Genomic DNA, 13,754 nt, shown 5'->3' on the forward strand with positions numbered 1-13,754 from the left:
TGGTTTTACACCTGGTTCACCTTTTATTTACTGAGCTGTCAAAAATTCACACATGGGCGCTGCTATTGTTTTCTCCCCATTCCCATGAGTCTATTACTGGCTGATCTTTGCAGTGAGAGTGGGAGAAACAAAGGCATTTGTTCAGCGCGCGGTGGGGAAGGCAGTCCAACACAGCAGAAAACATTGCCACAATGCTGCTGACAGATCTCAGGGCAGAAATTGTTGTCAAAATTCAACTCAGTGGTCCTGTTGGTAACATAATACACCGCAGTATATTTAATTATCTGTCCCAGTTTAAGGAGTAGGAGAACATTATTGAAAACATCAAAACGGCAATGTAACTTCATCGTCTGTCCACACGAATGTCCCTGTGCTCCAATTGTTAAAGCTTATTTGTTCTCTAGAAGCGTGTGGTTTGAAACAAATGGCAAACATCCCCGGCAAGTGGCTCTACATTGAAACTATATTATTTTCAGCATTTCTGCCATTTCCTTGGAAACAGACATTGTCTTCAAAACGTTGCCTGTAAGTATGAAGCTTTTCTGAAACAAAAATGCAAAAAAGGTGCATTTTTACTTTTAACGTTGTGGGCCTATGATTGTCTTTATTCATTTCTTTTTCTTTTTCCGACAATGTAACTTACATATTGAGATTTTTTTTTTTTTTTGGTGGATGCCTTCTCCCAGTTAAATTAAAATCAAGTGGAAGAATAAAGCAGATAATAGAATAGTTTTTATGGTTCACTGGTGTGGAATGTGCTCTTTGGCTCATCAAACACAGGAATCAATGGTCAGTAAAAGAACTTGGACAAAAATACTTACATATTAAACAATAACCATTGAATTCTGAGTTCATGTCATGGCCGTGCTTCACACCCCATCAATCACTTTGCTATTTGGTCAAAAGATTTTTTTTAAAATACATTATTCAGAGTTTAAAGTCTCAAACTGGCTTGAGAGAGAATTTGAAAGACCTGACACATTCTTCCTTTTAAGAAATTGGGTCAGAGATTTGCCAAGGACCTTACTTGCCATTGACAAAGTCCAAGAAATTGGATTCTTTGGCCTGCAATTTAGGTGGCGGTACAAAGCAGGAAGAGAAAAGGTTAAAAACATGTCCACTGTAATTTACCAACAAGCTCCAACATTTTGCTGACTGAATCCAAGGCCACAGAGTTTCCTGTAAAGACAAAGCCGCTGAAAGCCTGTCTTAGAGATAAACTGTTTCAGCAGGCTAGAACCATGCTGATGTTTTTATAAAGTTATCCTTAGTTTCAACATGTGAAACTGGTTCTATTTTTGAGATCTTGTTGTGCAGAAATTATTATCATTATTATTTTTAAATTAGTTACACACATTTCAAAAAAGTTACATACATTTCTTAAAAAGTAAAATGACATCCTGTCTATAGGATCTGAAGACCGAAGAATGTGTACAAATGTTACACTCGGCAAAAAGAAAGATCTGCATGTGTGAGAGATTACCTGGTCCATAGACGCACTGTAGTTGACCTGTAATACCGTGCGTCTCTCTCTACTTGAACCAGTGATGGAAGTTTTTGCTGGTAGGTTGTTCATAACTGTCGTCCATACTTTGTCCTCTGTTTGTACAACAAAAAGAAAAAGAAACAATAAGAGAAACAAATGCCCAAATAATTAAGATGACACAAATTACGTACCGAGACAGACAACAGATTTGCTCACACTGAGATTCATGCACACGCTCACAAAGAAAATGGCAGGTTCGGTGTCATGGTTTCTGCTGTGTAATCTAAGTTACAGCTATGAGACTTCACGACTTAATAGACACTTCTGTGGTGTTATAGCATGAACCAGTCACTCAGATGTCTCCCTGTTCATTCTTGCTGTCAGTCAAGGTAATGTGTGTGCGCGTGTGTGTGTGTGTGTGTGTGTGTGTGTGTGTGTGTGTGTGTGTGTGTGTGTGTGTGTGTGTGTGTGTGTGTGTGTGTGTGTGTGTGTGTGTGTGTGTGTGTGTGTAAAGAGAAACTCTTAACATTTCTGAGGTGTGTGAGTGTGCTATTAAGTGTGACTAAGGGGGCCAGCCAGTCGAGTGCAGTGACATTTCATTAAAAGTCTCGCCTTTGCTCTGCCTGCATGCTCTGCTGTTCCAGACTATCCGCTTATTCCACTGAGTGCGTGCGTCTGTGAGTGCACGAGAATGTGTGTGTGTGTGCATGTAGGTACGTGTGTGTGAGTGCGCTGCACGAGTGTCTCTTGGACTCTTCAAGTACTGTTTGAGTTTTGCAAAACACGTTTGTCTCATACAGTCATGCTGTGTTGTGTGTTGATGTTTATACGTGTATCTGAGGCTGCTGATCCTTCACAGTTAAATGCCACTAACCGTGAGTGTGTTACCATGGAAACCCCAGGTAAAGCAGGTTATAACTGCAGCTGTCTAGCCTTAAGAACGAAAAGGGCTGCCGAGTAATCTCCCGTCAGGTAACTGCAACGAGGCAGAGTAAAGAAAAGGGCACACACTCATGCAGACACACTTGCATGCACACACGCCGTCACCTGTCATGTTGCAGTTGACTTTGAAGGGGCCAAGAGGTCCACTGCCATCAGGGTCAATCCAGTAGGCATCAGAGGACCTGCCCAAGTGCTTATACGCTTCACACGAAGGCTCATAGACGGCTGGAGGTGGAGCAGGGGAAAAAAGGAGGAAGACGGTTGGTTAACGGATGAAGACTAAAAAACCATCACCAGTGAGAAGGTAATATACGTTACTATCGTTAAGCTGATGAATGTTATTCTATCTTTAACATTACTCAAGAGGCAACTTTCTCATTTAATACATGACTGGACAAAAAAAAAAAAAAAAAAAAATGTTGTCTCCAGTGTGGTGGAAGTGTGAACTTCCTGTTTTGATACAAAATTTGTGAAGGATTCTTTCAACACTCATTCTTCTCATTTTCTGCCCTGAGGGTGGTGCCAGAGAAGAACTTAAAAGTAAAACACAGTGCAAGACAACACAATTTGGACATTATTGTTTAGAGTGAGAAATCACAGGGAGACATAAGTGAGAAAAGTACTCACATTCGTTACTTAAGTACAAATACAGATACTGTAATAAAGGATCTCTGTTAAAAGTACAGAGTCAACTTCTTTACTAAAGATAAAGTAAGAAGTCTAGCATCTGAAATGCACCAAAGTACAAAAGGAAATAAAAAGATATTTTCTAACCGCTTGTAGGGAATGTGAATGCACACCTAATGTAAATATTGTTCGTAATATTATGCTTGTCACTATAAACACCTCATAAATATCACTGATAGATCATACTTGACTGGAATGACTTGTTTGGCTTGTGTACAAAACACCCTATAAAATCATATATAAAAAACACCATGATGTAAAACTGTAAGTATAACAGGCAGTAAATTTGTAAGCAAGAGATACAACCACTCACACATTCACAGTGAAAGCCATCAATGTCCAGACAGGTTGAAGCTGCCTTAAACACCACATGATTGTAATACTTAAATACCTAAATTGTGTACTTTGTTGTGATACACAGTAAGTGCAATCAATTTGCTACAACAAAGCTAAATATACAAGAACAACATTATCCTGTGTATCATCAATTTACACTGCTGGTGCCTTCAGGAACTATATGAATATAGTTAAAAAAAAAAAGAAAAAATAATTGAAGTTTTGTTTCAGTGGATACGACGCAGCATTTCACTTCTGTGAAAAGCTACAAATTAGAATTTTGGAGCAGCTCCAGTGTTATTTTGGTTGCCATGTCATTTTTTTCCTCCTGTTAGGTTCCCTTAAGTCACACTTTACACTTCTCATGAAATGACAGACCACCAATTTTGCTCTTTATTGCACATTTTTGGTCTGTAAGCAGCCAAACTACAACATCTATATGAGCCTTTTAGCCATATAGTCATCCATCATGGTTAACACAAGTAACAGGCTACTTCAGAGAATGGAAGCAGAGGGAAATAATTTGTTTTCAAATGTAGAGCATAAAAGAGACCAAGTCCTTATGTAAAGAAATACCTGAATTATCGACTTCAGTGCAGATAGTTATAATACTATAACATCAATTGTATACTCTATGATGCCTACATATACAATTTCTTAGATCATTGTACTGTTTTCTTTATGTAACTGACAAGAAATTGAACCAAGCAAAGTCCAGGATGGATCTAAAGTCACACATGCGTGCTCACTCTCCTCGAAGTGAACACTTCCATGTGGTTGTCTCTCCCATCTCTGTTGTGTCCTTTGAGCTCCTGTCAAGAATTGGTGTTTGTCCAACACACCCCAGCAATCTATCTGACAACATATTGATGTTATGTTTGTGTCGAACAACTCAGACAGACAGGGACGGGACAGGGAAGGGAATTACACCTCCAAGTGCAACATGAATTGGAGTGAAACTTTCTTGACTGAATTGTGACTGATCGGTGCTACATTATTTTATTTTTTTTATTGTTTTGATTATTCGTATTTATTGTTATACTTTTCAGTTCATGAAGGTTTTCAATTACAAGTTTTGCTGAGAAGATATTATTTTATAGCAGACTCTTGTACAGAAGGAGTGGCCCTGCTGAGAGAACTTTAAAAGACCAACAGAGTTGTTGAGCCTGAGGATGTTACTCTGGTTTCAAAGCCACTGGCCAATGATCACATCACAGGGAGAGCTTAATAAGTTGCATTTCTCAGAGGATTGTGATACGATTGTATGACACTGCAAAACATTTTTTAGAAGATAAGAGAGTCGGGCAAATTGATCTGGAGGGAATGTTAATGAACTATACAAGACGTGAACTAAACAGACCGTACTTATTTATTTTAGAATAACATATTGGGGTTAATATAAAGGGTGTGGGAAAAAAAAGGAAACTCTTGTCACACATATGTTCACAGAAAAGCAACTTTAACAGAATAAAACACTATTGTACACTATATAGGAAGCTTTTGGGATGTGACAGTCTATAACTTGGCCAAGGACAACTATATTTTCAGTTTTTACATACATGGATTTCTCCATTTTCCAACTGAAGAAAAGCAACAAATCTTGAAAATGCAATGGAAAATCTAAAAATGTTATTTTGTTATTGCTGGTCTTAACAGTTCAGTGAAGAATTTGCTTCCATTATGTTGATTTCTGAAAGGAAAAAAAAACATGTTCATCTTTTCCAATTAATCTTCCATATTCGTCATGTTATTAGGTACCTAATAAATATCAGATCACTTCAAGAGGACCTATATGTTTGTATTGCACTTGTAAACTCCTTCAAGACTTGAGGTGAATAAAGTGCAGATACTTGCCAACTTCAAGTAGTCCTCATATTTACATAATGTGCTTTTAATAAATATTTAATCCAAAGCAAAAAAATTAATAAAAAAATCAACATTTGTGTAACTCATTCCACTTCCATTGAGAGTGATTATAACTAAATGCCCAAGGAATGAACCCTTTCAGAAAAAAACAATAATGAGACAACTCTCACACTTGATGGACATAAGTCAAAAGACATTAGACAACTCTTATCAAACTCTCAAACTGATATTTTTATGCTTCAAAAGAGCTGAACAACTTTTCAAAGTATCAGTCAGAAATGGGAAAAACAGAAATACATTTTTCTTCTCATTATCCAAGAAAGCACTAAGTGCCAAAGTTATTTTTCAGCCTGTTTCTAATTCACCCATGATACACCCACAGGCAGCGCTGACCAGCTTATAGTTGCAAGTCCGAGCAGTGGCATTTAAACATGAGAAAATAATTATTTATCTACCCTCCCTGCCCACAATGTACTGGCGGCTACCAGATTTGACTCCGGTTTCCGGTCCCAAACCAGACACTCTAATCTGCTTCAGCTGTCTCCTGCTAGTGAAGTAGTTGTTCAGAGTCTCAGAAGTCAAATTTCAAATCGGCCGCTTGGCATTTTTGCACATGTAACATGGCAGATTGCAATGCATTATACAGTTAGTATGTCTACATGGAACAGCCAAAACGTTATGACTGGTTAAGTATTCAACACTGGTTGCCCGTTTATTAAGGCAGTAGTTTACACAGAAATGTAATATTTGTTATTAAAGTGAATGTCTTCCAAGTTGGAAAAGGCCACGCATGTGGATTTCAGTGAGTTAAGTAATGCCGGACATATGAAATGTAGTGGAGTCCATGATCTGATGTACCATGATGTTTTAAAAGCAGAAGAGAAACCTACACAATTTTAAATAGGCGGTCTTACTGTGATAAGTCATCAATCTATGTGATCAATATCAAGGCCAGGATATATGGAACAAAAAGTATGAACAATTTCGAATTTGCTATCTCTTACCATCCAGTTCACCAATACAACATCAAACACATTGTGATTAACCTAAATTTACACAATTAGTTGTATTTCATGTGTGGATTGAGCTCACGTCGTTTTCAATGCAGCTATGAAAGGTAAGTGAAGCCTGGATTTAAAACACATTTGAACATCTCTTTGTAGTGACCATCAGTGCGATAAAGATTCCCTTCATCAGCAATTCTCTTGACTTAATTTTACAACATTTGAATTATTGGAATTGTATTAATTAATGCTTCTTGACTGATGAATTTGGAGTCATGGTCATGATAAATCAATTAAGATTCAGATGATTGACAGCCACCTTGACAATAATCGGCACCATCTTAAACAAGAACAATTCACCTCTTGATGATGGCAAACAGCAAAGTCTTCAAATTATGATGCTACTTCCACCTTCCTTCAATACGGTAAGATGTTTTCATTTTGGTGTGCACATGCAGACGGAGAAGTAGACTAATCTTGCCTGATGTATTTTGTGTTATGACAATCTGCATGATATTTTCTCCAAAATTGTGTCTTTTATACAATATATTCAGAATAAAATATCGAACCTCCCACTTTACTGTCATAATTTTCTCAGACCTCTTTTATGTCAACTCTGGTATTTTATTTAAATACATAGGCACAGTGTTTCCTCCTCATCTTTTTATGAAAGACCAAATTATTTATAGCATTTGGGAAAAGGGATAGTATTCTCATATTTTAAGTCTTTAAAGAATACTGTTTCTGCTTCTTGCTCTTTCTGATTGTGCTCTCTTTGTGCTGAGGCTTTCCGGGTCAGACTACTTTTTCTCTGACAAGAACAAAACACACAATGTTGGGAGAAAAGCCCTGCCTCTGAGCACTTCAAAAGTTCATCTGTCCCTCTGCTGAGAATTGTGGCTTTGAACAGAGGAAAAGCTTAATCACTCAAAGGCAAAAAGGAGAAAGCCAAATGAAAATGCACGTGCACACGCACGCACACACAGCTCAGACGGACGAAAGAGTTTGAAACTTGCTTATGTATGCACACATACATATACTTACAAGTGTGGCAAGTGGCTCCAGTGTATCCTGTTCCGTCACAGGTACAGTTGAAACTGTCCCACGTCTGTTTACACCGCCCGCCATGTTCACAGTGATTCGGCATACACCTGGGTGAGTTGAGAACAATACCACTTTTAAATCTTTGCAAAACACATACGCTCTCATCGAGCAAGGAAAAACATGTATTGCTCTTCATACTTATAGTATGTAAATTACATCCAGCCATGTGAACTGTCCCCTATCATACTTGGATTTATACAATCAAGTTGTTTTCACATGATGGGTTTAAGTCTTGGCATGCTCATGTTGATAATCTCATTTCTAATAGTAAAGTCCATGCCGCTGCTTGTTAAGAGGCTGTCAAATTAGTGAGTTTTAAACCTCTCACTGACACAATAAACACCTTTGTACATCACAGTGAAAGAATAATAGCAACTTCTGACAACTGCATCATCCATCTGCTACTGAGTCTAAAACATGGTCATGTTTAGTACAAAACACATTGGATGTTGAGCAAGCTGTACACTCTAACTTTAATAACAGGAGACGTCCTATAAAGGGAACAACTACAGTGTTGCCAAAAGCTTTGGTTCCCCATCTGGGATCCCCTTAAGGGGGCGCCAGAGATCACCCGTAGGACAAGAGATGTGAGTCACCACTGTTTGGCTTCACTGTAATATTATGGTATTTTTGTATTATCACAGATCTGAGAGGAGGTCTATAACCTGTCATAGAGGGAAACTGGGGGGGGGGGGGGGGGGGGGGGGGGGGGTTCCATGGGGGGAAAAAAGAACGGTTGAAGGGTTAGGGCACCTGTTTCTGTTTTGGATGACTGATTGTATATAATAATGTGCCTTTTGCGTGTCTGCAGGATAAACTGTTCCAAAGTGGAAACATAAAACTGAAAAAGAAAGCTGGCTTCAATTAAGTATGCCTGTTCCATGTAAAAAAATGAACCCCGAGCACACTCAGGTTTTATTTTAAGATAGCGGGGGAACTGTATAATAAAAAGTTATAATTTTGTGAGTGTGGACTGGTTTTATGATTTCATTGAACTTGGGTCCTTAGAAACTACCATAAATACATTAACACAATAAACCAGAATTGCAAATGAGACTGGTTTGAAAGAACAATTGTTTGAACTGATCTATTCTATCTATTATTTAATTCTATCAGTGAAAGCAATTGAAATGTCAGCTTGGTAAAGACATCTCAAAAAAGCCATGAACTTGCTGACTTGCTTTAAAACCAGCATATATATATTTTTATTTTTCAGTTTTGATCTTCACCCAAACTAAAAATGTTGCAGTAAGACTTTTAAAAGTGAATAACCAGCTGCATATCCACAAGTATAAACGAGAAAGATAAATGCTGTTAGAAATGTGACATATGCCATCCCGCAGATGAAATGCTCATTTTTAATGTTAATAAATAGCCACAGAATACAAGTGTATTCACTGATCATTAGAGCAAATTATTGAAATTGTCAGTGCAGAAAGCAGCATCAACGGTTCACCTTGGTAAACTGATGATGATGTGCAATGAATCAGTTGTTTCTGTCATGCCACAACAACAAAGAATCTGTGCAAACAAAGAGAGAACTAAAGTTTTGTATCTGCCCTCACTGACAAACATTCAAATTGAAGAGCAGGAAGTGACAAGTTTGGGGTTAACCATGCTGGCTGTCATTGTGCAAGTTTTGATTTGCTAAGGTTTACTATTCACATTGGTGTGAATATGAGAAAACACTGAGTCAATGCAGAATTAAATATACAGCAGTCAACACAGCTGTTTTTCTTGTGGAAATTTGAATACCAATTCAAATCCAGAGCACATCAAAGCCCTGTGGTTTGATCTGCCTGACTGCCTGGTGGGGATCAACCCCAAGGCACTGTAGTCTTAAAGCTGGGTTTTCCGCACATGTACTCAAAAGTTATGTGATTGGAATATCTATGTCTTCTTATTTGAATGACTCAAAATGATGTTAACAGTAAACCCAGCTGGAGGAAAAACAAACAGGGACTCGTGAAGGCTGTTGGGGTCCTTTAAGATGCTGAGCTCATCTTCAGCCACACTGGGAGTTGGACAGTTAAGCGACACAGAGACTTTCCATCTTCGGAGCCAGACAATATGAACACTGTTGCCATACCGTCAGTAATAATGAGGCCGACATGCAACTTGTTTGTATGATATATGAAGAGTTCAACGGCAATACCAGGTTGATAAGTGCATCCAGAGGAAGAAGAAAACACACCATTTCTGAATAAACAACTTCTACTTTTAGGATATTTGGCTTCTGATTGACAGAAAAACACTCCTTGGATGGGTATGGCACTGTCTGCCCTCCTGCCAGATAGACAAACCGCAGATGGATTTAAATTGGTTTGCCTAAGCACATTACCGAACATGTGAGTGCCCTGAGGCTGGAAAAAAGAAGAAAAAAAATGACATCCGACAGTGTGACACTGCTTTACATGACACTGTATAGTAGGTACATGAGCGAAGATAAAATGTCATTGTCCTTTTACAATAGTGTGTGACTGACAAGCACTGACAATCACAAAAGATGCTCAGCAAGCTATGTGCAGCAGAGTACAATAAGTATATATGCTTTGAGCTTCAGGGGGGAAAAAAAAAATCTATAAAGAGATAAAAGCTTCTTGGGAGTATTTGTATGGGTTTGTGTGCTATTGCGTGGACTATTGTGGCACCCTTACAAAATAGTAGTGACATGGGGATTTGCATGGCCATGCTGTGTCCGTATGAGAGTAGGACTATTTGTTTTTCTTCCACCATCTCACCCTAAACAGAATCCCACCGTGGAATGGCATTGATCAAAAGGAGGTCAGACAGGGCTATTGAACTGCCTTCAAAGACATTCTGATTAGTTAGATGGTAACAGTGCACACATTCATCTTCCTTGGCAGAACAAGGCCCACCTCCAGTACTGCAGGGCTGATACACAGCATTTGAAGTAATAGAGGTGGGCAATACTGCAAAGAGGAAGGATAGAAACCTGGACCTTCTTTGGACCTTCACACAAATTTGTTCTAAAACTCCCGACACAGTCAGCCATGCTGCTAGCAACTATCAGCAGCACTAATGCCCAGCAGTCACCAATAGTAATAATAATTTCATACTACATTACCTCACATCGGCTTTGCAAAGGGAAAACAAATGGTAACAAAAGACTGCAAGCAATTACACAAATTGTACCCAGGTCATATGCAGAGCTGAAAGGACAGTAAATCTTTTGACATTTGTAAAACAGTCTGGTACATGGCTCTAAATGAAGGCTAATGCTGCTCGATATGTCCTCAAGTTGCAAAGTCAGCAAAACCACATTACCCCAAAGCGTCAGAACATGTTGCAGCTGCATACGGATCACTACTTTTTTCGCAGACACGATAGAGATCGAGTGACAAACTGGCGAACAGATTAACAGGTTTTCACCAGGAGTGAGAAGAATGGACTGCATTGAGAACATTAGAGGTGCAGCCATTGTTGGGCAGTACGGTTGGAAAAGTCAGAGCGGATGATGGTCTTATAGGTGCAGCCAGATGCCGGCTAGTGTAGGAAAGAGAGACAGCGTATTTGTTGTGGCAACGACTAATGGGGAAAATCCTTCAAAAAAACGAAGATGAAGAAGAAGATAAATGACAAGACTGCCATTCAGCATATGTGTGCCAGACAGATGCAAGCATTAAGTTGAACAGCTCCAGTGATCCAGTCGGTGAAAGTGCTAAATTGATCATGATTTAGCAAACCATCAAATCATAAGATAGTCGAGGCAACCATCTGACACCAAAACGTGTCATTCTACTATCACGCAGGCACACTGACAAAATGAACAGAACATCCTATTTGTAGATTTGGTTTCTTTAATGTGAAAAGTGTTCAAATAAAAGACCAAAACACAACTGAAGATGAAAATCTTAAGACGTGTAAATCTATTTTGCAGTTTAAAATATTCCAGCCAACATAGTCTTTCTTGGGAGGTCTAAATAAATATTGATAAACATGACCAGAAAACCAATCCCTATTATTTGTAATGTGTGAACTCAGTTGTAACACGATCTTGTTGGATAACTTGTTTTAAATGCTGAGGTTAAACCTGTCTTCATAGTTTAAATGTTTTGCACACAGGCATCCATTTTGGAGTAAACAAGCACTCAAACAGTGCTCCGGGCATGGATGATTCCATGTATGGCAAATCCATCCCAATGTTTTTTGTCTCGTTCATGACAAGGAAATAAATTGAAATGTCAACAAGTTGTAATGAATGTTTCCAGTGAGCCAACATTGGGACGTGCTGTGCAAAATTTCCAGCGCTGTTATACTTGGCAATATAATAGAAAACTGTTGGGCTCATTTTTGATGTTTGATTAGGATCACACATTGTTTTCCAAGTAGGGAACCTCTCCGGTTTTTGGACTTTCAAATTAAATTAAAATAGATGAAAAAAAAAAGGAGTGTTAACACACATTTTCTTTTTCTGTGAATCCACCACATCAATTGTATCTCTTTATCAGTGTGACAAGCACATACAAATACAGCCACGCACATATTCTTGTGCAGCTACACAGACAACAAAGTCAAGCCTGAGTCATAAGTCTATAGATAAGAATTCAAAGGCTCTACATAACTCTTGTTTGTGCTGTGCGACTCTTCTCATTTAAAGCCGTTTGATTTATGACACTCGTTCACATGCTCTGTATATCCCTCACTGCATATTATCAGTGATAAACGATTGTGGGGATATGTGTGTGCATGCGGCAATTATCATGGTTACCTGTCTATTATTGCACACATGTCCAGGCTGACATTCTCAAAGGCTCCCACGGTGCCTTTCTCCACCGCATGCAAATCAGCAGGTTGGTCATCGACGAGGATTGCTTGCATGCACCCCTGGAACGATCGCTGGGATGGCGGGAACAGCGTTTGCAAAAAATACCCTGCAACAATAAAAGAAGCAGACAAAAGCACAGAGTAAACTATCAATACTTGATTTTTTACACTTGTAAAGTAAATTAGAGTTTACAAAAAAAAATAAAAGACTGAAAAAAATCTGAGAGGGAACGGAATCAAAGGAACAATGAGTGAAATAGTGTGAGAAAAATATGATGGATTTAGTTTTTTTGATCCACAATTTAAAAAAAACAATGAAAAAAGAGACCTTCTGTTGAAGTACACATCAAACATTACAACGGCATTATCCTTGACGAGCAACAACAGACTGGGCTGCCAGTACCTGCTTATTCTCGCCTTTTTTTCTTTTTTACGGCCATGAACCTTCATCAGTCGTCTTGTTTTAGAGCTTAACCACAAGGCCCATTAGTCTTAATGCAGATGCGAAGAAAGCAATAGACTAGAGGACATACAGCTTTTACTATATACTGTATCGTTATGAGATACAGGAGTCAATGGCCCGTCCAGAGGCAGCACTGGGCCTTGACTGAAATGAGGACAAGGATAGGACGAACCTGTGGGTGGGCAAAACACTGTTTGTATGATCACTTTATTCTTTTTTTTTTTTTTAATGAATCATAATGTTCATTGTATCGTGCAAGTATAAATCTGTATTTGTGTACCTGCGTACAGTATATGAGTGTAGTGCATACGATATACGTACAGGCAGTGACTTATAGAGGAGACAGGGACTTAGAATTTAGTCTCTGCCACAAGCACACAGGTCACTCATAAAACACTGCTGCTCAATGACATCTCCATCATTGTGATGTTATAGCCTGTCATACTCTGCAGCATGCCTATCAGCCACAAGGCCAAAGCATGAAAGAGGCTTATTACAGAGGGCATATGCACTGTGTGCGTGTGCGCAGCAGCATTATTGTAGTTTATATGACTGGCCAACATAAAGCAAATATAAACCAGGACAAAAGTACATTGTGTTGGCTTGTGTGTGTGTGTGTGTGTGTGTGTGTGTGTGTGTGTGTGTGTGTGTGTGTGTGTGTGTGTGTGTGTGTGTGTGTGTGTGTGTGTGTGTGTGTGTGTGTGTGTGTTGAATTCATCCTTTTCACATCCTCTGACTTTCATTTTCCTCCCCCAAAACCTTCTCCTGTCATTCTTACCATCTGTCTCTTCCTTGCTACACCTGCCTGCTGTTTTTTTTTTTTTTCCAGGAGTGGGAGACAGACGGAGAAAAAAAGAGAGGGAGACTTTAGAGAGAGAGAGAGAGAGAGAGAGAGAGAGAGAGAGAGAGAGAGAGAGAGAGAGAGAGAGAGAGCAACAGAGCAGACTACAGCTGGCTGGCAGCACTTTGTGTCCTGTGGATAGCTTATGAATGCAAAGGCAATGTTGTCTTCCTGACAGTTTTGGCAGAATAAGCGGAGCAATGCATGAAACAATGGAAGGATGGATTTACGTTGCAA

The 13,754-nt window shown here is 39.0% G+C and overlaps 1 protein-coding gene across 1 annotated transcript in view; it reads right to left on the minus strand.

The window, feature by feature from the left end:
* The window catches only part of cntnap2a (contactin associated protein 2a), a gene marked incomplete at its 5' end in the record, with an annotated part of 327,084 nt that overhangs the window by 110,007 nt on the left and 203,323 nt on the right, over nt 1–13,754 (minus strand). The window contains 4 exons of the mRNA XM_080515381.1: nt 1,484–1,599; nt 2,534–2,653; nt 7,366–7,472; nt 12,158–12,320. Coding sequence (XP_080371507.1) covers nt 1,484–1,599; nt 2,534–2,653; nt 7,366–7,472; nt 12,158–12,320 — 506 coding nt within the window. The remainder of the gene's footprint in view (nt 1–1,483; nt 1,600–2,533; nt 2,654–7,365; nt 7,473–12,157; nt 12,321–13,754) is intronic.

The sequence above is a fragment of the Blennius ocellaris genome, assembly GCF_963422515.1.
Source record: "Blennius ocellaris genome assembly, chromosome: 19".
Classification (NCBI taxonomy): Eukaryota; Metazoa; Chordata; class Actinopteri; order Blenniiformes; family Blenniidae; genus Blennius; species Blennius ocellaris.